Source organism: Lissotriton vulgaris, chromosome 2_1 (assembly GCF_964263255.1).
Source record: "Lissotriton vulgaris chromosome 2_1, aLisVul1.2, whole genome shotgun sequence".
In the NCBI taxonomy this organism is placed as follows: domain Eukaryota; kingdom Metazoa; phylum Chordata; class Amphibia; order Caudata; family Salamandridae; genus Lissotriton; species Lissotriton vulgaris.
In genome coordinates, this window is record NC_141687.1 from 1,071,471,599 (window position 1) to 1,071,499,238 (window position 27,640).

Genomic DNA, 27,640 nt, shown 5'->3' on the forward strand with positions numbered 1-27,640 from the left:
ATTGAAAGCCACACGCAAAGGCCAATGGAATCTGTGGGAGTTGCCAAACAGACACTGAGAACTTGCAGGGAAGTTTGGAGTGATTGCTTGAAGCCTCCCATAGAGCAGTGCATGCGCGCTGCGCTAGGCTCAACCTAAAAAGGCATTCACTTCCAAAGAGAAGCAGAACTTTGACTGTCAATGGAATCACAAGTGCACATGAGCTTCATCTGGTGAATTGCTGTATAATTTGTGATCACAGAAGATACTCCCAGATACTAGAGAAAAGAGAAAAGGCCCCAGTAACGCACTTCTGTAATTTTTACAGGTGGATGCGTAGCATGCAAAAGAGAAGTTGAGCATGCAAAAAAGGATTAGTATACTTGCTGTGTTTGGAAGTCCCCCAGCTAGAAATCTGTTTTACTTATCAGGGGCGGAGGGGGTAGGCCCTGTAGTAAAATTACCATTAAAGGTCCCAACTGTCAGCAAACCTGGCCTTTTGTCCGCTCTCCCTTTCTGGTGGACAGAGAGCGGACGAATGACCAGGTTTGCCGGAGTGTGTCACTGGGGGATTTTTCTCTTCTCTCTGATATCACCCTGTAGAATGCCCAGGACCTTTCTAGGCCAATGTAATAGGGCAGAAACATCTCCCTGCCTGCAGCCGCAGGGCATCAGGCACACAGCTTGTTTTTTTCCCCGTTTTTAAACTTTTTTTTTAGGCCAGGCTCCCAACATGGAATCCTGGTCCTACGGGCAGGGTGTTTTCCTTCATGGTGGACGCACTGCTTGCCCCAGACAATGGCGGGGGCAGGAAGACCACAGCTGAGGGTAGTGGGTCAGCATTCCCTCTATATCCTTGCATGTCAGGGCCCAAGGATGTGGTCCCGGGCTCCTTTCTTCTTCATTTTGGGGGGAAGGGATGGAAGCCGGAGGGGGTGGACTGGGACAACAGAACTACTCCCGCTTCTTTAGTGACTGGGGGCCTGGAGATAGGGTCCTGGGCCCCCATACATGTAAACAGGCCCAGGGGTTGGGATCTCTAGGCCCTCCACGCTCACCCCTTTCTCAGGGTTCATAAATGAATAATCTTTGCGCCAACCCAAGAGGGGTTTCTTGACCTCCAGCGGCGGAGCGCCACATGCCCGGTGTCATCGCTGGGGGAACGGGAGGGTGATTGTCAAAGGTCAAATCCCTGGATATTGCATGCCTGTTTTGCGCTATCTTGGGCTACTTTAGCTCCTGTTGGTGAGGCCTAGCCACCTGGAGACATTTCCTCACGCCTTCTGGGCTCCAAGACGGCAAACAGTGCGAGGAGCTACTTCCACTGGCTCCCTGCGCCAGCCTTTTTCTGTCCTCTGATGCGGCTTTCCTGCTTGGTGCTAAAGTCCAGTTCTTCCCCAAATTGGTCCTTAGGAGATGCAAAGGGGCCAGCTTCCCTGGTCCTGAAGAGAAACCCACTTGTCCATTTGTCAACTGTAGTCAGAGTTCTTAGTCCAGCTGGGCATCAGGGGGTTGCTCCTTCAAGTTGTCCATGGCTCCCACAGTCCATTCTTGGTGTCCAGCTCCAACAAAAAGCAGTCTCGCCCACTTGTACAATACTTTTTAAGTGGGGGTGGAAAATTCTAGAAGCCAGGCACCCCTGGACAATACTAAGGTGCCACATCATCTCTACACCCACTGTCCCAACGCTCTTGCACAGCATGCTGGGACAATTCAAGATGGCTTCATCCAGGAGTCACTGGTCACATCTCCTCTGGGGACCAAGGCTCTGCCCTTGCTGACATTACTTCCAGTGCCTTCCCCACCAAAACTTTAAAGATGAGGCCCTACTGTGTTGGCTACAGTGTCTGGGCGCCCTCCTTTGTTCAGTGAGCCTGGGCTGTCCCAATCATGGTACAGTGCAACAGCTAATTAACGGATGCAGATTTGCTTCCCAACTTCTTCCTCCTCAGGAGCAGAGTGAAGCACTGTTAACTGCTCCCTCTGTGTGGGGAGGCCTTTGCTCCTTATGCGCGAGAGCAATGTAATAACTCGGCCCAGCAGCGTGACAAAAGGCTTGGGCTCTGATCCTCAGCTAAGCCAGAGAAATATGACAATTCTGGATGATCCATAAAGGTGTACGGATACCTTCTTGGATCATGCAGATTTGATCTTGGCACATATCTTTAACCCCAGTTAAATACTACATTGGACTTTGTAGGCCAAAGGGAAGCAAAACTGATCTCCAAGGCAGATTTCCCCATGGTCTATAATAATGTGTCACTGCAGATAAAAAGTAGACCATACTGACTTTTTCCCTGAGCATCCGTTATTATTATACAGCCTACCCCAAGGTCAATATGTAACCCTGCAGAGTCTTTTCTGTGCAGGGCTCCCTGTGCACAGCTAACGCGCTGCACACTACAGTTGTATTACACGTGTAGCCCACATGCATGTGTACACGTGTTACTAGCCAAAAGTCCTATATACCCTTGCTGTGTCGCTGCATCCCTACTGTCAGTAAACACGAGCAGTATGTTTACCAAGTGTTTAACATGGGTGAATCACCCATTGTGCAGCCACAGTAAAAAGTTCCATAGCAGGTGTTCCAAGAGTGAAAAAGACAGGCGGATTAAATGGGCAGCATCAATTTCGTTACAATATTGTTTTTTAGAATTGTCTGTAAGATCTGGTTATGGTGGAGTGGTGAAGCTAAAGGAGAAGCCAATATAAAACATTAGCATAGAAATATATCTAAAACACAAGCATGAACGCTAAAATATGCCAACTGCTTTGAGAGTTTGAAGTTCTGAGGTGGTGTACAATGTGAAGGTTCTCTGGCAAAAAAGTGTGCATATTCTTGAACGAACAGCATTTCATGAATATTCAGTCATGTCGGGATGGAGAAAGTACATTAAAGGATGTAAGTTTTGTCCCCCTATCCTGGCTAGTCCGTGGATCTATCAATAGACTAATATGCACAGTGTAGTAATAGGTAGTAAGTGAGTAGCATAATAGGATCGCAATCATAAGAATATGAGGTCATTAGACAATCAAGTAACCAATGTTAGCAAAGCGGAGCAAAGTCTCTGATCAAACAACAATAAAGTTCAGCCTATGTACCTTTAAAAAGGTGCTGCTTCCAGGGGAGGTCTGGGCGGGAGACAGTTATCAGAGCAGTATGCAGCGAGCATGCTAGCACCCCAGCCTGAAGCACTGTTACTCCACTTTACTTAGCAGGGCAGAGCTCTCCCACTTGCACTGCCTGCAATATTTTGCATGAGGTAGGAGAAAAGAAGGCAGTGGCACAGTTATGGCACCTCAAAGACAGCCCTAGGACCGGACTATCCCTTGCACTCCCCAACTTAATTAGTGCCCAAGTACAAATATCTGGTATTTTGGTTTTAGATTTTGACCCTAGCCTCACGCTAATCTAGCATGTGAACAGAGCCCTAGGCCTGTCTCTTGACAGAAGTACGGTCCTGGCCCTGTCCTGTGATCTGGAGGGACTTACCAATAGTGCCCTCATTGACAGGCAAGAGACTACTGTCTCTGTCGTGGATTTCGCACACAGAGTAGTGGTGACAGCTTACAAAGTTTTGTAAACCCATAACTGTGAACAAATTGTGTCCAATACATTTTTAATCGCTTAACTTGGATGAATAATTTAGGAAAACTCATTTGGTTACAGGTTAAGACACATGGGAGCACTAGCTGCAGTGAACTCGCATATCAAAATTCTGAATGTTTTTAATGATATGCAATGCTTCTCTTTATACACGGTAACAGGAATTCCATCAAAACCGAAAACTAAATTTTAAGAAGGGTTGAATAGGCATGGTTAGATATTTATTTATTTTGAAAGTTTTATATAGCGCGAACAAGATCTTTGCAGATATCAGAGCGCTTTACAGACAAAGGAAGAGCGTGTGAGTAAATAACAAATGGGGTGGGGAAGGTACATGTGGGAACATAGTCAACCAAATACATCAATAATGAAACAAATACAAATAATTGATAGCGTAAACACTCAGACAGGTCAGTAACACGAGTCATACAAAAATGCAGAAAAGATCAGTAGAACTGAATGGTACAACGTCTGTAATATCAACCTCAGTAATAATTCAAGTGTATTTAGCCATGAGGATAGCTTTTACTTCTTTCTTAAAAAGTATGGTAGAGGCGATGAGCCTGATTTCAGGGGGGAGTAAGTTCCAGATCCTGGGTGCCATTCCTGAGAAGGAGCATTTATACGTTTTTTCCTTGCGGAATCTTTGGGGCTTTAGCAGGAGATTGTTTGTACCTCTGGTGTTTCTAGAGCCTCCGGAAATCGTCAGCTTCTGGGCGAGATATACGGGGGATCTCAGGTGGACAGCCTTGTGCGTGATGCAGGCGATTTTCAGATGTATTCTGGCTTCAAAAGGCAGCCAGTTCAGGGCTCTCAGGTCAGGGGAAATGTGTGACTGCTTTTTTGATCCGGTGATGAGTCTCGCTGCGGCGTTTAGAGAAGCTCTTATGGGTGCTGTGGTAGTTAGGGGGAGACCGCAGAGGGCGATGCTGCTGTAATCTATTCGGGGGATGGCTAGAGCTTGTACCGCATTTTGGAAATCTTTGGCTGGAAGGAAGGGTTGGAGTTTCCCTAGGGTATTGATCTGGTAGTTCGCCCCCTTAGTTTCTTTGTTCTTGCATGTTGAGGTTGGTGTCAAGTGTTATGCCTAGAGATTTTGCGGAGTCTACGATAGTGGGGTGAACATTGAGTGCGGTTAGGTGTTTAAGCCAGATTTGAGTGGTAGTGATCTTCGCAGGGGGTGAGATCAAGAGGAACTCTGTTTTAAGAGCATTGAGTTTGAGATGATTAGCGGCCAACCATGATTGGGTGCTTCTGATCGTTGAGTTCAAGAGCATAATGTCTTTGGGTGATTGTACTTTGAGATAAAGTTGGGTGTCATCAGCGTACATGTGGAATTGAATATTGGATGCCTGTAGCAAGGTGGTGAGAGGTTCCATAACTAGGTTAAACAAAGTTGGGGATAGGGAGGATCCTTGTGGGACGCCTAGCGATCCCGGTATTGGAGAAGACATCAAGTTGTTACTCTTGAATTTCTGCGTTCTGTTGTGTAAAGAGGACGTAAACCACTTGAGCACAGTTCCAGATATACCCATTCTTGTGTTTAAGAGCTCGAGTAAGTTCTCATGTTTGACGGTGTCGAATGCAGAAGAGAGATCCAGAAGGATAAGGAGGCAGGTATCGTTTTGATCCAAGATTTGGAGGGCGTCGTCAATTATGTGAATCATAGCAGTTTCTGTACTCTGGTCCGCTCTGAAGCCTGATTGATGGGGGTTGAGTAGATCAAACTGATTAATGTGTCTAGTCAATTGAGTTTGTGCGCATTTTTCCAGCAATTTGGCAAGAGTCGGAATATTGGTAATGGGACGGTAATTATTTAGATCAGAGGGGTCAGCTGTAGGTTTCTTTAGTAGCGGTGTGACTTGTCCAACTTTGAGGGAGTCGGGGATGGTCCCTTGTTGAAGTGAGCTGTTGATAATTTTAGTCCAGAGTGGGAGGAGCGACGGGGCAAGGTCTTTGACAGCGTTGGCAGGAAGGGGGTCCGAGAAATGGTTGGCTGGTTTCACAGTGCCGAGTAGTGTACCAATTTCTTCTTCCGAGTAGGTGGCAAAGGATGACCATGTAGCATTGTTTTTAGGTTCAGTGGGTGCTGTGCAGAGGGGTTTGGGGTAGAGACTTACGTCAATGAGGAGATCGTTCTTTATGTTGTCTGTTTTTTGGATAAAGAAAGAAGCAAAGTCTTCACAGGAGGGTGCTTCGCCAAGAGTGCTGAGTGGTTGGGGTTGTTCCTTGGATTGTGTTCTGATTAGCTCAAACAGCTTTCTCGGACGATTTTTGGCTTGGTCGAGCTGGCGGCTGAAGAAATCTGATTTTGAGCGTTTTATTTTCCTGAAGTAGGCATTTCTCTTTTTCTTCAGCGTTTTTAAGTGCAGTGCGGAGGGGGCTGATCTCCAAGTGCGCTCTGCCATTCGCATGGCCGTCTATCGTCATTGAGACTCCCGTCGTACCAAGGATTGGACATTTTTGTGGATGCTCTTTTTAGCTGCATAGGTGCAGCCTCGTTAACTATGGAGGTCATCGCGTTGAGGTAGTGATCCGTCAAGGATTGGACATCCGTAACGCCAGTGGGAGGAAGTAATATATTGCAGCTGTTGGGGGGGTAGAGAGTTTGGGTTAAGTTTTTTCAGGTCCCTTTTCCAGACTTTGGGCTTGATGGATTGAGCCGGGTTAAATTTAACTTTTTCGTTGATGAAGAACGTGACAATGTGATGATCTGACCAGTCACAGGGTTGGATAGATTCGAGTTGGATAGAGTCCTCTTTGGAGATGATAAGGTCGATGATAGAGCCTTTCTCGTGAGTCAGACTGTTGCATATTTGGGTGAGGTGAAGGGCGTCGAGGAAGTTTTTAAGGCTATTTACCACTGCGTCATTCTGATCGTTCCAGTGAAGGTTGCAGTCACCAAGGTATATTTGTGTGAGTTGTCGCCCTGAATTGGTTGTGATCAAATCCATGATTTGTTGCGAGAAGGCAAAGTTGTCTCCAGGTGGGTGGTAGATGCCGTGCAGAGAGCATATCGGTTTGCCCTCACTGATAATATCTAGGCAAATGTATTCACAGGAGGTTGGGGAGGTTAGGGAGGGAGAGGTTACTTTCAAGACAGAGAGGTTACTCCTGTGTATACATGCGATTCCCCCACCTTTTTGACCAACCCCGTCTAGTCTGGTGATGTGGTAGTTGGGGGGGAACCAGTATGTCCAATATGGGTGTAGAGGATTCAGTTAGCCAGGTTTCAGTCATGATGATTAGGTCAAGGTCCAGTGATGAGATGAGATCAGCGATTGCAGAGGAGTGCCTAGAGGCCGACCTGCAGTTGAGGAGGGTGCATTTGAGACGGGGTGTGTCGAGGGTGGAAGGGGGTTCTAGAGAAAGGGGGACTTTTCTCAGGTTACTAAGGATAGACATTCTGTTTTACGTGGGGGGTCTAAGGGGATTTGGAAGAATCGTTGGAATGGCGCGGAGTGTGGAGGGGGTGTTGTTAAGGGGAGCTGGGTCGTAGGAGCGGAGGAGGGTAACTGTGTCGAGGTCCGATAGTGTGTTGCAGGAGCGATGGGGACGTTTTTCCTGATTGCGAACAGGGATTGAGGTCCAGTGCGGGGGGCGTTGAGTGCACGAGTCAGCCGACCAGGTGGAGGTCCTGTTGGGAAGGGTGGTGCTGGTGTAGGCGGGTGCGGGGTGTCTGGGATGTGTGCAGAGTAGTTGTTTGATGATGTGCATGTCTTGTTTGAACTTGAGGAGGGTGGTGGGTGAGGAGTGTCTAGAATGCGTGCAGAGTAGTTGTTTGATGTGAATGTCCTCTTTGAGCTGGAGGAGGGAGGCCATAACGTAGTCTAGTGTGGGATTAGTGTTGGTAGTGGGTATTGGAAGGTCGTGGTAGGATGACATAGTATGGGGGAGGGTATTGGTGGTAGTTGGAGAGTGCATGGTGGAGGATGGGCGTGAATAAGTGGTGATGGGGGCGCATGTAGGGTATTGGGGGGTGAGAACGGGAGGGGAAGTGTGATTGTATGTTCTTTTTTGTGAAGTCGGAGTTGAAATGATAGAGGCGTGCTCGGTGTGGTTGGTTAATGGGTGGAAGTGGGGGCTGAGAGTGGGGGGAATAAGGGGTAGGGTTTGTCTGTGTGCGTGTCGGTCTGGTGCTGAACGTGGTTGGGCGGATTGTGGGTGGGAGCTGTGATGTCATGGGTGAGAAGAATGGGAATGTGGGCTGGTGAAAGGGGGGAGGGGGTAAGGTTGGTGTGTGTGGGTGACATAACTGTCTGTGATTGAGGGGTGTGGGGTAATAACCGTAGGTGGGTGTATGACTAAGGTGCCGGTGGTAGGGGAGAGGCGTGCGTTCTTTTGGGGCTGAGGTAGGTTAGAGGCGTTGTTGTTGGGGGCTGTGTTGTCAGGGGATAGAGGAATGGGAGTGGTATGAAAGGAAGTCCGGGTATTGGTGGGACGGGAGGGGGTACGGCTGGTGTATGTCGGGGAGAGATCTAAGTCTGTGATCGATGAGTGTGAAGTGGATGCAATAGGTGGGTGGTTGACGGCGGTGCCGGTGGTGGAGGAGAGGTGCGTGTCGTTTAGGGACTGAGTTGGGTTAGCATCGTTATGGTTGGGGGCTGTGAGGTCAAGGGTGATCGGACTGAGTGGGGTCCGTGGATTGGAGAGGTGCTGTACGAAAGTTGGGAACAGGTTGTCTAGTTGTTCCAGGTTCCTGTCTGTGGATTGGATTAGAACAATCCCGTTGTTATAGATAGTGATGGAGGTTCTGCCTGGGAAGAGTTGGGATGGCGTGATGGAGTGTTTGGCCATGAGCGGATTTCCTGGTAATGGATACGGTGAGTAAAGAGAGGAACGTTTTTCTCCATAGAGCTCTGCGTGCGGTGTGGAAGATGATATCAATGTTTACTGCACCATTGACCGGTGAGTGGAAGGTGTCTGCAAAGGGTACTTCAGGGTGGGACCTCAGTAAGTTGTGTTTAAAAAGTTTAGCTGCTTTTTTGGTGAGTGCGGGTGGGTAGTTGATTCTGTATGTGTGCTTGCCGATGAGCTCCATGTTGGGGTGATGGAGTCGGTAGGTGGGGGAGGGTGCCCAGTAATCGCCGGTTGCATGGACTGAAAGTGCCACTAGTGGGCAGCCAAAGTGTATGCTGTAGTAGTCAATGCAAACAGGGGTAAGATCTGTAGTGGGTGCGGGTTGCACAGATGTAGGGTGTACAATAATGATATGCGGGAGCAGAGTACAAACACATGCACTAATAACCAATTGCCTATAACAACAGTGGCATTAATGAGCAACCAGAGTGTATGAGGTAGTAGTTGGTGCAAAAAGGTATGAACACTTGAAATGGGAGCAGGTTATATAACTGTAGCAGGTCAATAAAAGCAATTATTCGGTGCATTACAGTGAAGTCGTAGTGGGTAACAAACATGTACAGCATAAAATATAGGTATAATACTGATGTGCTGGACTGAAATACTGATGCAGATAGTAAAACGCCTGAATCAAAAGTGACAAAAGTGAAAAGTCAAAAATGAGTGTTTCAGAATAAATGAGGTGCATGAAACAGCAGCAAGATAGAGTTGCAACAAAGTTATATGCTATATAACAATAGTGCGTAGTCAAAAATAAATGAGGTATATGAATCAGTAGTAGCATACAATTGCAACCAAAAAATAAATGAGGTATATGAATCAGTAGTAACATACATTTGCAACCAAAAAATTATATGTGACCTATAGTGACACTAGTGAGCAACCAAAATATATATTAGGTAGCAATTGGTGTATAAAGGTGCAGAGAAAGTGGGATGTGCAGTATACCATTAGGAATATAGACATATAGTAACACCGTAAAAGGCGGACACCCTATCATAATCTTGCGTGTAAACATATGATGCAAATATATGAGGTAGCTTCGGTGCATTACAGTTGACTAAAAAGTGAAGTGTGCAAGATACAAATAGGCATATACATAAAGTACCACTGCAGTAAGGCAGACATTTGATCGTGAGGAATGACTAGTCCATGAAGGTGGCCAGGGATAGACAGACCAAGATGGCCGATCCGCTAGGGGAGATGGAGAAATTAGTCCTCTGTCTGCTGCTTAAACATTAAGTGTTTAAGAGAAGGGACTGTACAGGTGGAGTGAGGTGCAGCGCGGCCCTAGTACTGTTGAGGGTCCCTAGAAGACTACTGCGAAAAACAAGCTTTGTACCCTTGTGTTAGCAAGTTACAGTCTCTGTACCAACTGTTCCTGGCTGCAAGCATGCAGACTCTACCTAATGATCTCCGAAGCCCGGTAAGGTCTGTAATCAGAATTGGAGTGGTCTGCACAGCCATCGTGCCCAGATAAATTGCAGCTTAAAAACCTTTCTGGAATCACATACTGTGCAGCATTCTGCCATTAAATGGCGGTATCCCAAACTGTCCCTATATGCTGTACATAGATTACATAGCAGTATTGGATCTGCGTGTGGGAGAGTGCACACATGTTTGGAAAAAGTTTCTCAAGAGCTTCTATCCTACTTAAGCCTTTCTGTTGGCATGGATGTCTACACAGTTACGTTCTGTGAAGGTTTGGTTGATGGCCATTTATGGAGCCATTTGCTCTGAAGGCTAAAAAAGCCTTATTTTCTCAGGTGCAGGGTGCCCTAGGTCTTTTAAGGTTTTTTTTCCTGCTGAAGTATGGAGGGTCTTGATTGTAATATCCATCTTGTCCATGTCAATAGTAGGCCGTTGTCAGTGCATAGGAAGAAGCTATTGTATTTATTGCTGCCAATACATTACTTATCTCCTGACATCTAACATATGCAGTGCATCTCGGTGTTCAGCTTTTTCAGTATTAAAGATGTTGTTTCAGCTTTGAAGTGGTGTTTTTTCCTTTCAATGTTTATTGCTTGGTGTCGCACATCGAAGCGGCCTCCCCCTCCCACCCCACCCCCACCTCTTCTTCCTTTCCTCTGATCCCCGTTCGGGCTTGGGTCAGGATGTGATGGTCTGTTTCTTCTGGTACTATTCAAATTTGAGTCCTTGGGCTACTTTTCTTTAGATGCTCCTCGACTACAGAGTGTCAGTTTCGAGTATTGCTTGGGGTTTTTTGAGTTCGAACTTATCCCCACTGCCTCTGCATGCTTTTTCAGAGTCTGAGCTATTTCGTTTAATGTCTTTTGCACCGCCTATTCTTTTTCCAAGTCCAGGGAAGCGGTATCTTCAGCATCCGACCCCTATTCAGCTTGGTGTGCCTACGTTTCTTCAAGAATATCCTCCTCATCCAATAGCCACAAGCCCTTTTATGGACACTTACTTAGAACGAGTCAGTGGAATGAACACAACTCTACTTTTATCGGACCTATAGGGTCCTTTTGAGAAAAGCCTTGCTCCCTTCGGACTTATGGTCCTGGTGTAGGAAAAAAAAGCAAACTTTGACTTTCGGGGCCAACCTGTGGTGGCAGTTAAGAATAAAATCTAAAAGGAGTATTTTGCATCCCTTCCAGATTTTAGTGGTGGTCTAGGAAAAACTAGAATTCCCTGATTGCATGTTCTCTGCCTCAGATGGTTGAAGCCCAAAAGAATAACGTCTCTAGTCTAAGATTTTTTTGATGATTTTTTCTTCTTTGCATTCAGTTGACCGTTTTCAGTGTTTTTCTTCTGGTTTTACTTCTTCGGCAATCACGGACCCGGAGCTCAGGCCCTGCTTCCAACCGCAGAACAAATAGGCTGATGAACGAGGACCATGCATTGGGGCATTTTGAGCCTATTTTCACTGTCAGGGGCAGCTGGCACTGCCCACCTACTGGTCGATGCCCATAAAGAATAAGGCATAGGACGTGAATACAGAAAAGACTCATGCTGAAAAATCACAGTTTTAACTCCGATGTGTCCAAAAGAAGTGTAGCCGGAACTAAGAGATACTCTCCAGAAGTAACTCGTTGCTCAGTTGGAGATTGGCCAGGTGTGGCTGCACTGCTATGGAAGACCTGCCTGGATGAGATGGGCCTGAGAGGGGCTTCATCGATCCCAGAGCACCTTCCCACCTGTTCGGATGTATGATCCAGACTACCACAGGGACTGCAGTTCCTACCTGCAAGATGAAGCAGCAGCCCCGCAAAAGACGCATCTGCCAAATGTGTGGCACAAAAAGAGGCCCTTACAAAACGGTCAGTTGAGTGCTTTCCCAAAAGCAGGAGAGAGGAGATGGGCAGAGACTAATCCTGTTGGCTGCCCAACTGGATAACATCTAACAGGGGCGGTTTTGACTGAGCAACCAAATCTCACTGGGTGAGAACTTGAACTGTGAGAGACTGCGTGCAATTAGCCATACATCAGGCAATCTGCAATGTTTTATGATAAAACTGATACATCCAGCACATTTGCATATGCAAAATAAAATATTTTGATAAATGAATGTATTTGAAATACTTAGAACTTCTGAAACGACTCTAAAATGTTTACCAAGTAAGTACTGGCAAAATAACTTTTTGTGGGTATGGTGGGGTTACGAGTAGCAATTTTTCTGCGACTTGTCCAGTGCAAGCACTGATATAGGTGCAATAGCTCTCTGGCTATTGTCTCAAATTCTGCATAGTCAAAGTTCAAAAGAGGCCAAGTGACTGGCAAGGGTTGAAGGATGAACTGCACGATAGTTAAGCAGCAAATGGGAAGTGGTAATTGCTACTGTAATACTTAGTTAGGGAGGGCTAGCGGTTACTAGTAGAATAACTATTGGGGAACCTTATTGGCAGGACAAATGCATGATGGGGCAGGAGTACTGCCGCAGATATATGGCAACGGAAGGACACTTCGCAACATTGACTGAATGACTGACTACTGAGACAATACTTTTTCAATGACCATATCTACTCATTCCAGTTCTTGCTTTAATTTCTCCTCTACAAGGATACCTAGACACTTAAAAAGAACAAAAGGACCAACAGCCTTTCCAGGCTTCATAAATACAAACGTTAAGGTAAAAAAAAAAAAAGGTGTGGTTTCCTCCTTTAAAGAACCAAAATACAAAAGAGGATAACAGCTAATACTTAAGTAAATAAAACATACAAAACAAGCATTAGCAAAGCCACTAGGACTCGCGTAAAGCTATTGGCTTTCTCAATGTTTTTTAGCCACGTTGTGAGGCAGCTGAGCAGCATGTCTAATGTAAATAAGCAACAAAAACCAAAACAAAAAAAAGCTGCAGCAGTATCCAAATGTTTTTTTCTTTTTGTTACTGCTGGCAGGGTGAAACCAACAAGGAGGGAGGGCTTGTGTGGGGGGTGGGGGCGGGGAGAGGAGGCAACACTGGCAGAGTGTGGGGGGGAATAATGCTTTGTCGCAGTCACTTAATAAGACTTTTTATGTTTATTACAGGAGGAGGGAGGGGCAAGCCGACAACAGGGGGCGAGAGAGGGGGTAATCCGACAACAGGGAGTGCTTGCCAACAATACTGGGGCGGGAAGGAGGGGGCAAGCGGACAAAATCTAACAATGGAGGAGGGCGTGGGCAAGGTCACAACAAAAAGGGGGGGGACCGGACAATGGGCAGGGAGGAGTGGCAGGCAGGAGCAAGGAGTGGCAGGCGGAAAGGAGGGAGGAGGGAGGAGTGGCAGGGAGGGAGGGAGCGAGGAGTGACAGGCAGGAGGGAGGAAGCGAGGAGTGACAGGCAGGAGGAAGCGAGGAGTGACAGGCAGGAGGGAGCGAGGAGTGACAGGCGGGAGGGAGCGAGAAGTGACAGGCGGGAGGGAGGGAGGGAGCGAGGAGAGACAGGCGGGAGGGAGAGAGCGAGGAGTGACAGGCGGGAGGGAGAGAGCGAGGAGTGACAGGCGGGAGGGAGAGAGCGAGGAGTGACAGGCGGGAGGGAGAGAGCGAGGAGTGACAGGCGGGAGGGAGGGAGCGAGGAGTGACAGGCGGGAGGGAGGGAGGAGTGACAGGCGGGAGGGAGGGAGCAAGGAGTGACAGGCAGGAGGGAGGGAGCGAGGAGTGACAGGCGGGAGGGAGGGAGCGAGGAGTGACAGGCGGGAGGGAGGGAGCGAGGAGTGACAGGCGGGAGGGAGGGAGCGAGGAGTGACAGGTGGGAGGAGGGAGCGAGGAGAGGCGGGAGGGAGGGAGCGAGGAGAGGCGGGAGGGAGCGAGGAGAGGCGAGAGGGAGGGAGCGAGGAGAGGCGAGGCGAGAGGGAGGGAGCGAGGAGAGGCGAGGCGGGAGGGAGGGAGCGAGGAGAGGCGGGAGGGAGGGAGCGAGGAGAGGCGGGAGGGAGGGAGCGAGGAGAGGCGGGAGGGAGGGAGCGAGGAGAGGCGGGAGGGAGGGAGCGAGGAGAGGCGGGAGGGAGGGAGCGAGGAGAGGCGGGAGGGAGGGAGCGAGGAGAGGCGGGAGGGAGGGAGCGAGGAGAGGCGGGAGGGAGGGAGCGAGGAGAGGCGGGAGGGAGGGAGCGAGGAGAGGCGGGAGGGAGGGAGCGAGGAGAGGCGGGAGGGAGGGAGCGAGGAGAGGCGGGAGGGAGGGAGCGAGGAGAGGCGGGAGGGAGGGAGCGAGGAGAGGCGGGAGGGAGGGAGCGAGGAGAGGCGGGAGGGAGGGAGCGAGGAGTGACAGGCAGGAGGGAGGGAGCGAGGAGTGACAGGCAGGAGGGAGGGAGGCAGGAGGGAGGGAGGGAGGAGCGACAGGCGGGAGGGAGGGAGGAGCGACAGGCGGGAGGGAGGAAGGGAGGAGCGACAGGCGGGAGGGAGGAAGGGAGGAGCGACAGGCGGGAGGGAGGAAGGGAGGAGCGACAGGCGGGAGGGAGGAAGGGAGGAGCGACAGGCGGGAGGGAGGAAGGGAGGAGCGACAGGCGGGAGGGAGGGAGGGAGGAGCGACAGGCAGGAGGGAGGAACGACAGGCAGGAGGGAGGGAGGAACGACAGGCAGGAGGGAGGGAGGAACGACAGGCAGGAGGGAGGGAGGAACGACAGGCAGGAGGGAGGGAGGAACGACAGGCAGGAGGGAGGGAGGAACGACAGGCAGGAGGGAGGGAGGAACGACAGGCAGGAGGGAGGAACGACAGGCAGGAGGGAGGGAGGAACGACAGGCAGGAGGGAGGGAGGAACGACAGGCAGGAGGGAGGGAGGAACGACAGGCAGGAGGGAGGGAGGAACGACAGGCAGGAGGGAGGGAGGAACGACAGGCAGGAGGGAGGGAGGAACGACAGGCGGGAGGGAGGGAGGAACGACAGGCGGGAGGGAGGGAGGAACGACAGGCAGGAGGGAGGGAGGAACGACAGGCAGGAGGGAGGGAGGAACGACAGGCGGGAGGGAGGGAGGAACGACAGGCGGGAGGGAGGGAGGAACGACAGGCGGGAGGGAGGGAGGAACGACAGGCGGGAGGGAGGGAGGAACGACAGGCGGGAGGGAGGGAGGGAGGAACGACAGGCGGGAGGGAGGGAGGAACGACAGGCGGGAGGGAGGGAGAAGCGACAGGCGGGAGGGAGGGAGAAGCGACAGGCGGGAGGGAGGGAGAAGCGACAGGCGGGAGGGAGGGAGAAGCGACAGGCGGGAGGGAGGGAGAAGCGACAGGCGGGAGGGAGGGAGAAGCGACAGGCGGGAGGGAGAAGCGACAGGCGGGAGGGAGGGGGAAGAGACAGGCGGGAGGGAAGGAGAAGCGACAGGTGGGAGGGAAGGAGAAGCGACAGGCGGGAGGGAAGGAGAAGCGACAGGCGGGAGGGAAGGAGAAGCGACAGGCGGGAGGGAAGGAGAAGCGACAGGCGGGAGGGAAGGAGAAGCGACAGGCGGGAGGGAAGGAGAAGCGACAGGCGGGAGGGAAGGAGAAGCGACAGGCGGGAGGGAAGGAGAAGCGACAGGCAGGAGGGAAGGAGAAGCGACAGGCGGGAGGGAAGGAGAAGCGACAGGCGGGAGGGAAGGAGAAGCGACAGGCGGGAGGGAAGGAGAAGCGACAGGCGGGAGGGAAGGAGAAGCGACAGGCGGGAGGGAAGGAGAAGCGACAGGCGGGAGGGAAGGAGAAGCGACAGGCGGGAGGGAAGGAGAAGCGACAGGCGGGAGGGAAGGAGAAGCGACAGGCGGGAGGGAAGGAGAAGCGACAGGCGGGAGGGAGGAGAAGCGACAGGCGGGAGGGAAGGAGAAGCGACAGGCGTGAGGGAAGGAGGAGTGACAGGCGGGAGGGAAGGAGGAGTGACAGGCGGGAGGGAAGGAGGAGTGACAGGCGGGAGGGAAGGAGGAGTGACAGGCAGGTGGGAAGGAGGAGTGACAGGCGGGTGGGAAGGAGGAGTGACAGGCGGGTGGGAAGGAGGAGTGACAGGCGGGTAGGAGGGAGGAATGACAGGAGGGTGGGATGGAGGAGTGACAGGAGGGAGGGGGAGTGACAGGAGGGAGGGGGGAGTGACAGGAGGGAGGGGGGAGTGACAGGAGGGAGGGGGCAAGCTGACGACAACAGGGGGATGGAGCTGACAACGGGGTGGGAGGGAGTGGGGGCAGGCGTACAACACAGGAGAAGCCAGAGGGAGGGGTCAATGGTAAGTAATAGGCGGCCTACAAGCCCATTGTTAGAAAACAATGTTTCTCAGAGTGTGCATTGAGAAAAGGGTGTGCAGCCTTTCTACTAAGAAAAGAACAGACGTCCAGAGTAGGTGGACAGTGAGGATGGTGTCTTATTTTAGTGTTGGACAAATGGGCATCACCATTATAAACTATGGTAATTATCAATACTTGAGGGGCATATTTACCCTGGGAAAGGCAAAAATTCCACACTTGTTAGTGTTGCCATAGGAACGCGTTCATCCCCGCCTAACCAATAGGGTTGGCCCTAACAAGAAGTCTAGCCAATCGGAGCAAGCTTATCAAAACGACGTCTCGCCGGAGCTACCCCTATAACATAAAGATACCAGAGGCTACTAAAATAGCGGCAATTGGGCGCCAAAGAGAAAAGCGTCCCAATAACAAAACAGCTTTTCAGTTCATTCCCAATAAATCTATTTTTTGTGCCCGCAACAGGAGAGACAATCTCAGGGAATACAGCGACAACGTTACCATAGTAACGCGTCCTTTGGCCCTAATCGAATAGGCTTTCCCTCAATAGAAATTTAGCCAATCGGAACGAGCTTGCCAATTCGGCCGTCGCCATAGCTACCGCGTCAACATAGAGAAATCGCAACCAATCGAAAGCACCCAATCAGAACAGCGAAAATTGGGCGCCCAATCAACCGGCAATTACTATTTAGGTTGCCGTACGCCACGGTTCGTTCATTTCCAGAGAACGCCGTGCGGTGATAACAAGACGGGCTGCCAAGAAGGAAGGAGCAGGGAGGCCGACTGCAAGTATATCGGTAAGCGCAACGATCATAGCGCAGACCCCTTGGGCTTAAACTAGAGGAAATATAGAGACTGTATGTCTATTTAAATAACTTGGTCCTTTATTGGCCCCTTACATAAATTGTCTAAAACTCGAGGTAAAGGAAACCTTATGAGAGAGCTACATGTAAAAGAGTAATATGCCCCAATTATACATTTAGATTTAAATATAAATAATATGCCCCAATTATACATTTAGATTTAATATAAACAATAGCAAGTGGATCTAAAAATAGGATTATAACTCTTGGTACATAATCCCCACAGATATCAACAAACAGAAGAGGAGAATCACGAAACATTTATCGTGTGCGACACATACCCTTACCCAATTGAAAGAGGTTTTGGTTTGTTTGCAACCAGCACTCCGGCTCCCACGGTGAGTGCTACTACAGGGAAATTTATAACAAAATGAATGAGAGCGCAATAAGAAAGTGAGGCTATATATCCTACAATATGAATATTAATTCTATAGGGAGAACAGTGCCAGACGATTGATCATATAGAACGGTGGCTCCTCCTGGCAGCTAAAGACACGGCAAGAACAGAGCCTTATCAAGGTATGTTTGTCTACTAGTAAAAATAGGGTAGGAATAATTAAAAATAAGCCTACACATCTGTACTTTTATACCCACAGGCATAAAAGGAGGGTATCAAGTCTCCTACCATATTCTAAAATAAGACGATCTCGAAGTAGTGGAAATTCAATTAACCCACGATTTTGGTATGTAATAAAGAGAGTTGTGACTATATGCAGCCGAAACATGAAAATTAACATGTATATATAAAGAATTTACTTGGTATCCATATGTCTTTATTCAGAGACAGAGCAACTTTGCGAATAATCACTAGCAAAGCCTAATGCACCAACAGTCCAAATTTTCCAAAAAGGACTCCTCGTAGAACCAACAAGTTCCATCCACGTGGATAATAAATCCATTTGGATTAACAAGGTACGCACCCAATCACAGGAGGGACTATTTTTTTATATTTTTTTAGTGATGGAAAGATGGGGGTTTCCAAGACAATAGTACACATGGCCAAGGGGAAGGCAAAAAAGAGAGAGGAGTATAAATGTATGAATAATACCTGTCAACAAGAAAAATATGTGAATTGTATAAAAAGCGACAATGTGCAGTGTAATTCAATAGATATGTGTGTAGACTATGAGAAAGAGTACAGTATCTTAGATCAGGGTGATGCAAAGCAACAATGGACAGATAAATAATGTATCAGACACTTTTATTTGTTTGGTAACTTTGTGTTTTATGATTTTAATTGTCTAGAATCAGTCCTGATGAAGGTGTACTAGAAAAAGCCGAAACGCCGCGTCGACCTTTTGATTCTGTGACTTTTTATTCAAGACATTGTGATGATTATGTTTATTGCTAAATGTTTTTAAAGTGTTTTTATATTTTGTAAAGTGTAATAAAATTTGTATACTGTTACCAAACACATGTGGTGATATGCTTTTAATCAAAAAACTTGTTTAAAACTTGTCGTAGTGTTGTAATCAAATGCATAATATTGGTTTCAGACAACTGAATCAACTTTCTAAGAATCTGTCACTTTCCCGTGTCTACTCTACCAAACTAGCACATACGTAATTTTCCTGAAACAAACAATTATATAAATGTGTGCCCTCTGCCTTTCTAACAAGTGTGGAATTTTTGCCTTTCCCAGGGTAAATATGCCCCTCAAGTATTGATAATTACCATAGTTTATAATGGTGATGCCCATTTGTCCAACACTAAAATAAGACACCATCCTCACTGCCCACCTACTCTGGACGTCTGTTCTGTTCTTAAAATCACTTTCCCCACCGTCCTCTACAAATTAGAGTGGGGTCCTCCTACCTGTTTATGCCTTTCTACTAAGGCCTAAAGAGTTCCTAATACCTCTATCCAACTCCACTCCAAAACCTAAGACAAACACCACCCCAGCCTCAGCATCTAGGAATACTCACCTACATTTATGAACAATGACGAAGAGGACCTTGTCAGCATGCTACTTCTATGCCCGCTGCCCTGAATAGCTTTCCATCTGAATAAAGATTCCATTTACCTGAAATAGTCGTGTGAAGATGTCAAATTCAAAGACCGAAATATAATCATTGCACGTCAAGTCGATGGTGGACTTCAGTGCCATGGCCTCCAAGCCAGAGCTGATGGGATGCACCTCATGAAGGGCCTGCCGGAAAACCTTCCAAGGAACAATGGTCCTGCAAGACAAAACAAGTCATTTTAGTTACAGATCTATCCTATCACGTATAGGGGCCATTGTAACAAGGCACGGAGAGTAAACTTATGACTGCCACCAATTGACATCCATGGGAAGAACAGATTTTTCCAATTGCAGATTGTGTGAACTAATGTTTGAGGCTCAAGTGTCAAAAATAATCTTTGTAAGTGAAGAAAACACAGCTGGTATGCACTCAGTTTTAACAAATCTAATAAATTCAAACAGTGAAAAAGACACTGTAGTGTAGTTCCTATTTTCCCTAAAGGCCCTGCGCATTGGAATAACATAAACAGCAGTTTAGACTTAGGACTGAGGTCTTCTAGGTCTCTACTGACTATGTTAGACTTAATTTAGGTTTGCGCCAGCTAGCTCAGAGGTCACTGGAAACTTTCTTGACTGAATAGGAAGTGATCAGCTTCCCTGGCTCAGACAAGAAGGGATTCAGCTTCCAACAACCGCATAAACATGACAACTTTGCTCCCTCTGAATCAGAGTCAATCTCTAGAGTCGTGTGAAACAATAGACAGCTATTTCACTCAGTCAGTTGTGCATATTTAATTTCACCAGGGTGCAGAGAATAGAGAGACAGGCGTTTTCAATAAAAGGTATTATTTATTGAGCAGTCTTCCTTCTCATGCAAGAGAAATGAATTGCCACAATTGCAATACTTATTGTGAAGTAAAGTACGTGCAGTAAAAGGAGTATTATGAAATAATACTGTAAAAGCATTGATATGGTTTCTTAGCCATAAGACACTTTAAAATGGATAAAATATATATACATATATACATAGGCTAACGTGCTAAACTGGTGCTTCTAAAATACGCCTACCCCGGTGTACCTGACCTAAGCCTAGTACGTGGGAAGGAGTAAGTAAGTAGCAGTTTAAGTTAAGTAGGTTTGTTGCCAAGGATCTGTTCAAGAATTCTCTCTAAGGGTTTAGTCAGCACTGTACCTTGGGAATAGAATGTAGGAGGTCTGGTATCTCCCTCTCAGGACCCGATATACCAGTCACCCGCAAGGGTAGGCTGGAAACGCCGGAGCTGGATTTTCTCGGCAGGAGAAAAGACAGCGTCTTTCTCAGCCCGTCAAAGAGGAGGGGCAGCGTCCGTGGGCTTCTCGCTTCTGCTGGGCTCTCGTAAAGTAGATTAGCTGCTCTGCTCCAGAATCACCACTGTGTGTTTGCTTAAGGCAACGTTGGTATATTTATACCTGAAAGGTGCCGAGTTTGACATAAGGTTTGGACATAAGACGTCAAAGATGTCACTAAGAACTGCCCGTTCTTCCAGTGCTCGCAGGAGTTCTATTACAAATCAAAACAAAGCAAGCGGGGCTTTCCCAGGTTGCTGGAGATTTGGGATGTCGAAAGAACTCGGTGTGCTCTCTAGGAATCTAAGGAAGTAGCTTCTGCCATGCCTTGGGCCGCAGGGGCGATTTACTGAAATATGGATCTGATTATTATGCCATTATAGGGATATTATTGATTATAGCCGTGTAGAGGCATAAAGTCACAATATTGAATCGGGTTCCTAGATAAAACACATCAACACTGGTACAATTTAGTGTGCACCTGAAGAGGAGGTAGAGCCGAACCCCTACTGAAAAAGCGGAGAAGCTAAGACAATTATTATAGCCTTCATTCTTCACAACTCATTGAAGTTCTGATGAAGTTTTCTCAATAAAAAGATTTTTTTGAGCCTCAATCACTCGGATTGTATCATTTTGCGGTTTACTGTTAACATTTTGGTTTCCTCACTGTGTTCCTAAATTTGTGTTGGGATTACTTTCAGGTAATCCGGCATCCATCCATTGGCCGACAGACCGAGTCGGCGGAATCCCAGCTTGATGATAACAGCCTCCGGGACAAAGGCGGTGCATCAGCAAGCACCCTACGAAGGTGGCTCGGAACTGTAGGACGGCATCGCTTCCACCCGCTACCCACGAAAGGAAACGACATAACAGAGCGCAATTGAAACCCCCGCCTAGGAACGGCTACTCTACCTTTGAAAGGCTCGTAGATGCCCTCTTGAATTCTGCACTTCTGCGCCCTCTGAACGCACTTATTGAAAGAACCGATAGGTCAGAACACGATTGGAATCCCCGCCTAGAAACGCCTATTTGAAGCCTGAAAGAGTTTTTATCCCTGTGCCCGTCCCAGTATACTGCCCCTTGCCCTGACGAAGGTGCGGCCTTATTGGCCTGTCACCGAAACGCGCGTCGGCGTATGTCTCCAGGAATACGGTCATTGTCCTCATTACATCAGGACCCGTAGCTAAAACCATCTATCCGGACGAACATCCCGATTTGACCACCTATGTGCTGTATTCGCAAGGAATAGTAGAATGAATGATAGAATGAATGGTGTATGATATAAGGAGAGAAAGAGTGAGTAGGGATTGAAGTGAATGATACTGTGTGTGTAAAGATTGGCTGTTACTGGGTAGGACGAATTGTCTTGATATTGTTGTTCCTATATCTGTTTGTTTTATTTATGACTTATATGTACCTATGATACACAAAAAAATATATTTTTCCCCAAAAAATCTTTTGTAATATCCATGTTATCAGAAAACAATAAAAAAATATATATTTTCTAAACTTGAACTGTATAGTCCTTTTGATTTGACCATGTGATTGTTATATGTAGTGTCAACCCCTAGGTTATTCACCCCTCCATACACATCAGTTAGGACCCCCTAGCCAGGGCCTATATATCCTGAGGCAGGGTACTCTCCTTCTCTATTTATATTACTTTCAGGAGTAACATGTAATATACTCCATCTGAGTACCTTAAAGTAGTGCACTTGAAGGCTAGGACAAAGAACAACAACAATGGATTTAGGCCCAGATCAGTGTACTGGGGTGAATGGATGACATTGTTCTGCATTCTGTCCATCAACTGTGGTTTTTGCATTTGTCATCCCGAGTGGGACGGGTATGCTCAGACGTGAGTCCTGTGCTCTCCACACCACTGGAGTCAAGCTATCCTGGCTGAAGGCGGCCGATAGCCAGAAACCGGTCCTTGGATGCTTGATTCCGGTCCAGGAAAGACATGGCTTGGCAGTTCGGGCTGGACTGTTCCCATGAGGCACAGGGTCAATCAAGGCTGATTTGCATATGGCCATGTCTTAACTGGAGTGGTGTGGTGAGCAAAAAAACGATGATTTAGGCCCACATTACTGTACTGGGGTGAATGTATGACATTGTTCTGCATTCTGTCCATCAACTGTTGTTTTTGCAAAGAATAATCTTTGACATGAAAAGCAGAGGTAACGCCCTGAACTCTGTAGCACAAACACATCATTGTAATCTCTCCAGAACAGCTAGCAGAGCAGGGAAGCATCCAACATAGAATCCCTATCTTAGTCTAAAAGATAGACATTTGATGATTATCAACCGCTCCCGAGGGAGTTAAACTGTGCAAATAGAATACATCAAGTATTGCATAAGTATAAAATTTAGCCCCACTCATACTTTTTCCGGTATGCTCATATACCGCCCACCAGGATCCCAAGGCCTATTTCTCTCAAATCTAGCGCTGACAGTCGCAAATTTGGCACTTAGCTCAGCCAACTATACGATCCTGGGCGACATTAACATCCACCTGGATGATCAGACCGACCCCTCTGCTAGAGAACTCTTATCAGGCCTACAAGCCCTGGACTTACACCAACTTGTCCTCGGGCCCACACACCAAAAAGGACATCTCCTAGACCCTATTTTCAGTAACTGCCCCAACCTACTTGCCAAAAACCCCTCCCCGCTGCCCTGGTCTGACCATTTTCTTATCCCATTTACCTGGATCCTTCCCAACTACTCACACCCCAAACCCCCGGCGATTCAGCAGTCACGGAACTGGCAAAAAATCCCTCTACCGGAATGGCAAACCTCCCTACAGTGCACAATACCTCCCAGCTCATCCAACCCTATTCAGGGTAACGATAACTACAACAGATGGATCACCAACTCCTTGGACCTTGTACTCCCTCTGAGTAGCATCCATCCCAAGCGGGGCAATCCTACAGCCCCTTGGTACACAAACGATCTTCGGGAGAAAAAACGTGTCTGCAAACGTTTGGAGAGAAAATGGCGCATGGAATACCGCCTAGCAGACAAAGTTAGTTATAGAGCAGCCATTAAAAATTACAAAGTAGAGATCCAACAAGCTCAAGCCACATACTTTGAACTAAAGATAAGTAATGCAGCGTCTAAACCTAAAGAGATTTACCGCATAGCTAAATCTCTCCTGCAACTTCCGGAGACTCCCAAAGATCACAATGACACTCAGACTCATTGTGAGGACATAGCGGAGTTTTTCCATCATAAAATAGAATTCATTTACTCTTCCTTTCCCCCCCCTGCCATCACGGCCAGTGACCTCATCACCACAGATCCTATGACAGTCCCACTTAGTATCCTCAATAACCTTCCGGCTCTTGACGAAACTTCTCTAGAAAAGCTAATGAGACTAGTCAAATCGGGATCACCTGTCGACCCAGCTCCCCCTAGGGCTCTCACTCAAATAACCAGCCAGATATTACCCACCATTCGAGACTTGCTCAATTCCTCCCTTGATACTGGCATCGTCCCCCCCCTATGGAAGAGAGCTATGGTCAAAGCTCTGCTAAAAAAAAACAACCTCGACCAATCCAACCCTTCCAATTACCGTCCCATCTCCCTTCTGCCTTGGCTCAGCAAACTTCTTGAGAAACACGTCAACTCCGTGTTGGCAACCTTCCTAGAAACTAACAATATACTGGACCCCACCCAGACGGGCTTTAGGCCTCGCCATGGAACTGAGACTGCCTTGATTGCAGTGACGGAGGAGGCAAGGAGGATCCTGGACGGTGGCGGCTCCACGGCCATCGTTCTACTTGACTTGAGTGCCGCCTTCGACACTGTAAATCATGGCATCCTACTCCACCGGCTTGCTATGATAGGGGTGTCAGGAACTGCGCTTACCTGGATAGAATCGTTCCTCACAGACAGATCCTTCCGGGTATTCGAAAAGGAGTTCACCTCCTCTAGTAAACCGCTTAATTGTGGAGTGCCTCAGGGCTCCTCCCTGAGTCCAACCCTTTTTAATGTTTACCTCCGTCCTCTAGCTGATGTCGTCCGCCCCTTCGGGGTGAAAATTGTCACCTACGCGGACGACACCCAGCTGGTGGTGGCACTGGACCCCCCTCTCAACTCTCACCACAGCCTACATAAATGCCTAAAAGCTGTCGCAACCTGGATGTCAGACTCCTGTCTAAAACTTAATGGGGATAAAACAGAGGTAATGCTCCTTGGAAATAACATCACCAAATCCATTGATACCATCTGGCCCCTCTGTCTAGGCAGCCCCCCACAACCAAAAGACCAAATTAAGAGCCTGGGCATCTGGCTCGACCAAAACCTCACTTTCAACTATCAAGCCACCAAACTTGCCGCCACCTGCTTTGGGCTGTTGAGACTACTCCGAAAGATTCTCCCCCTTCTCCCGCTTCACTCAAGACGGATCATGGTCCAAGGACTAATCTTGTCACGTCTCGACTGCGGTAACGCCCTATATCTTGGCGCCCCACAGTCCACCCTCGCCAAACTACAAGTTGTTCAAAACTGCGCGGCAAGAGTCCTGTTGAACCTCCCCCGCCGCTCCTCAGTCAAGGCGAGACTGAAGGACCTTCATTGGCTCCCTGTGCGTGCTAGGATAGAATTTAAGAGCATGTGCGTTGCACATCGCTCTTACTGGGGAACGGGCCCCGCCATAAACCAGCCTTTGGTAGAAGCCTACCACCCTTCCCGGCCCCTCAGATCCGCGACCTCTCACCTCACTTTTGTACCACGCATAAGAAGAGCTAGATGCGGAGGCCGCGCGCTCTCCTACAATCTGGCCAAGATCTGGAATTCCCTTCCCCTTTCAATCAGGTCAGAATCCAACCTACTTACCTTTCGAAGGCTGTTAAAAACGTGGCTTTTTAATAAAACTCCCACCTAACCCCTTCTGTTCCTTACGAACCCCACTCCCCCCTCCTCTGCTCAACCATCCAGTTTTCTACAGCGCTGGGACGCCCCTGGGTAGCCATCGCGCTCTACAAATTCTCATTCCATTCCATTCCATTCCATTCCATTCCATTCCATTCCATTGCAGGCAGTTCTAGTCTGCTCACATAACCCTCCCCAGGCAAGGAAACTGAACTAGTTCGAAGGTTAACACTTTATTATTAAAAGATGCATTTTGGGGTTGCAGAACTGCACCAGATCTCCAACCAATATTGCCACACCAGTTTCCGCTAGCATCCTTGGAACTATGTTCTGCCTTTAATTGAGTATGGTAAAGATGTTCCAGTCTTTGACATGATCGGCTTTCAGGTATGCACTGCCTAGACACCAATTACAGAGTACATTTTACAGAAGGTCACTATATCTAACTTGCCCCGCACATTTAGCACACATCCCAGCCTTCATACAAAGAATGTGTTGCTCTAGTATTAGGCTTGTCACAGTTGCACCAAACACGGACTGCTTCACTCTAGAACTTACTTCTCTCCAAAAGCTTTCCTCCAGAACTCTGCTGCATCTGCTTTTGTGATCCTGAAGGTATCTCCTTGGAACACGCCACTAGGAAGAATTCCCTTCAGCTCGGCCAGCATATGACTGAATATCAAGGACAGCTTCGTCAGGTTACGCCTGCAAGGAAGATCAAACTGAGTGAGGGAAGGTAATCGCATTCACATTGCAAAGACATTGCATATTAAGCCTCTTGGCGATGTCTATTTACTGAAGGACTGAGCTTGGACAACAAAACTTGATGGAATGGGATAAAGTGCTGTCAGAGCTAGAACATCTGTCACAAGCAGATAAATCATAGCTGTGCCAACAAGCACTGGCAATGTAAATAAATATGGCTTATAGATGGAAGTGCCTCTTTACTTACTACTGGGTTTGGTCACTGGGAAAATCATCACACATGCATTCTCATCGTTGCACTCTACATCTAATCACTACCCACCTAGCAGAGCATCAGAGGGCACAGATACAAGACTGCCGCACATCAGTGAGGCTCTGAACTAGGGCACCCTCCATGTCTGCCAGGGAAGCAGATCAACGGTAGGCCAGCACTGCTGAAGCACACCAGATACCAGCTGACGAGAGCTAAGGGCCGGTGACGTGGAGAGATGTTATTATATGCAAGGGTTTAGGGTGGCTAGAGTTTTGATTCAGATCTAATATGTTTACTTCACTACGAATATAAAGTACTTTTTGAAATATCCGATTCCTCTCCATATGTTCTTGTTTCAGAGAGTTTGTTTCTAATGTGTACAGAGCGCACCTTGCCTACTTTCAAAGAGATTGGCGTCACCCAACAGAACCACCTTTGTATGTATCCCTTTCAGGGGAAGCACGTAACTTCTGCTCGATCAAATGTTGTACTCAAGAGAACAGGTTCGCGGAGACTAAGCCCCTCCTCTCTCTCAGTAGTACTTCTGAAAGCTCTTTTTCTGTTGATCGCATAAGGTCTGACGACAACGGAGGTACAAACACAAGGAAATGAAAAAGCCCACACAAGTTGACAAATAAAAAGAAATCAAGTGGGAGAGACAAAGCCAACCAATGCTAAGCAAAGGGAACATCCATTACCACGCGGTTTTTACACCGCACTACCATTACAACGCGGGCTTTACAACGCAAGTCGTTACCACGACTTGCGCTGGAGGGCGCTCTAGGCCAAGGAATAGTAGATTTACTATTCCAACACCTTCCCTACTGTACGTAGGCTGGTGTTGGAATAGTAAATTTTACTATTCCTAAATCCAGCACCCTACAGTTCAAGTCGTGGTAACGACTTGCATTGTAAAGCCCGCGTTGTAATGGCACGGCGGAGAAAAGCCCGCGTTGGGTTGACATACAACCCTAAGCAAAGGGTGGGCTCCAAAACCATTGTAACCTAAGAGTATGTCTTTTCAGAAACAACCTGCTTGCACTATGTATTAGGCAAAACCTAAAAAGGGAAACGCTAAAAACTACTGACTGCTCTTGTCCTGCTCCACATGCCAGCCTCGGGGCAGAGTATAAAAGGGACATACAGAATAGCAACATCGGTGCCACACATTCATACAGAAGAAACAAATCGTAATCTTTTCATGGTCTTGGTGCAATTCATTGGTTCTGGTGAGAGATTACACCAGAGCCGGAAGGAACGGAAGTGTCACAGGAACCATCAGTAGATGGGACTGGATCTTAAGTGGTAATCAGGTGGGAATGAAAAATAAATGGTAACCAGTTGTGCATTTTCCACAAAGCACTGGAATTCGGCAATGACATACATGAAAATGTTTTGTTACACTACATTAGTATAGCAGATTAATATATTCCACAAGCAATCAAAAAAATACTTAAGATAAAAGGAGATTAATACTGGGTTTCCAAACCTCGAGTTTGGAAACCACTGGGAAAATTAAAATTAAATAAATGTACCTGCATATTTGACTGACAAGCAAGCACACAAGGAAGAGAGCTGAAAA

General features: G+C 47.8%; 1 protein-coding gene across 1 annotated transcript in view; it reads right to left on the reverse strand.

The window, feature by feature from the left end:
• CBL (Cbl proto-oncogene) overlaps positions 1–27,640 on the reverse strand; it is a 364,906-nt gene that overhangs the window by 219,564 nt on the left and 117,702 nt on the right. Inside the window, exons 3-4 of the mRNA XM_086956760.1 lie at positions 25,659–25,805; positions 18,957–19,113 (exon numbers count right to left, since the gene is read on the reverse strand). Coding sequence (XP_086812886.1) covers positions 18,957–19,113; positions 25,659–25,805 — 304 coding nt within the window. The remainder of the gene's footprint in view (positions 1–18,956; positions 19,114–25,658; positions 25,806–27,640) is intronic.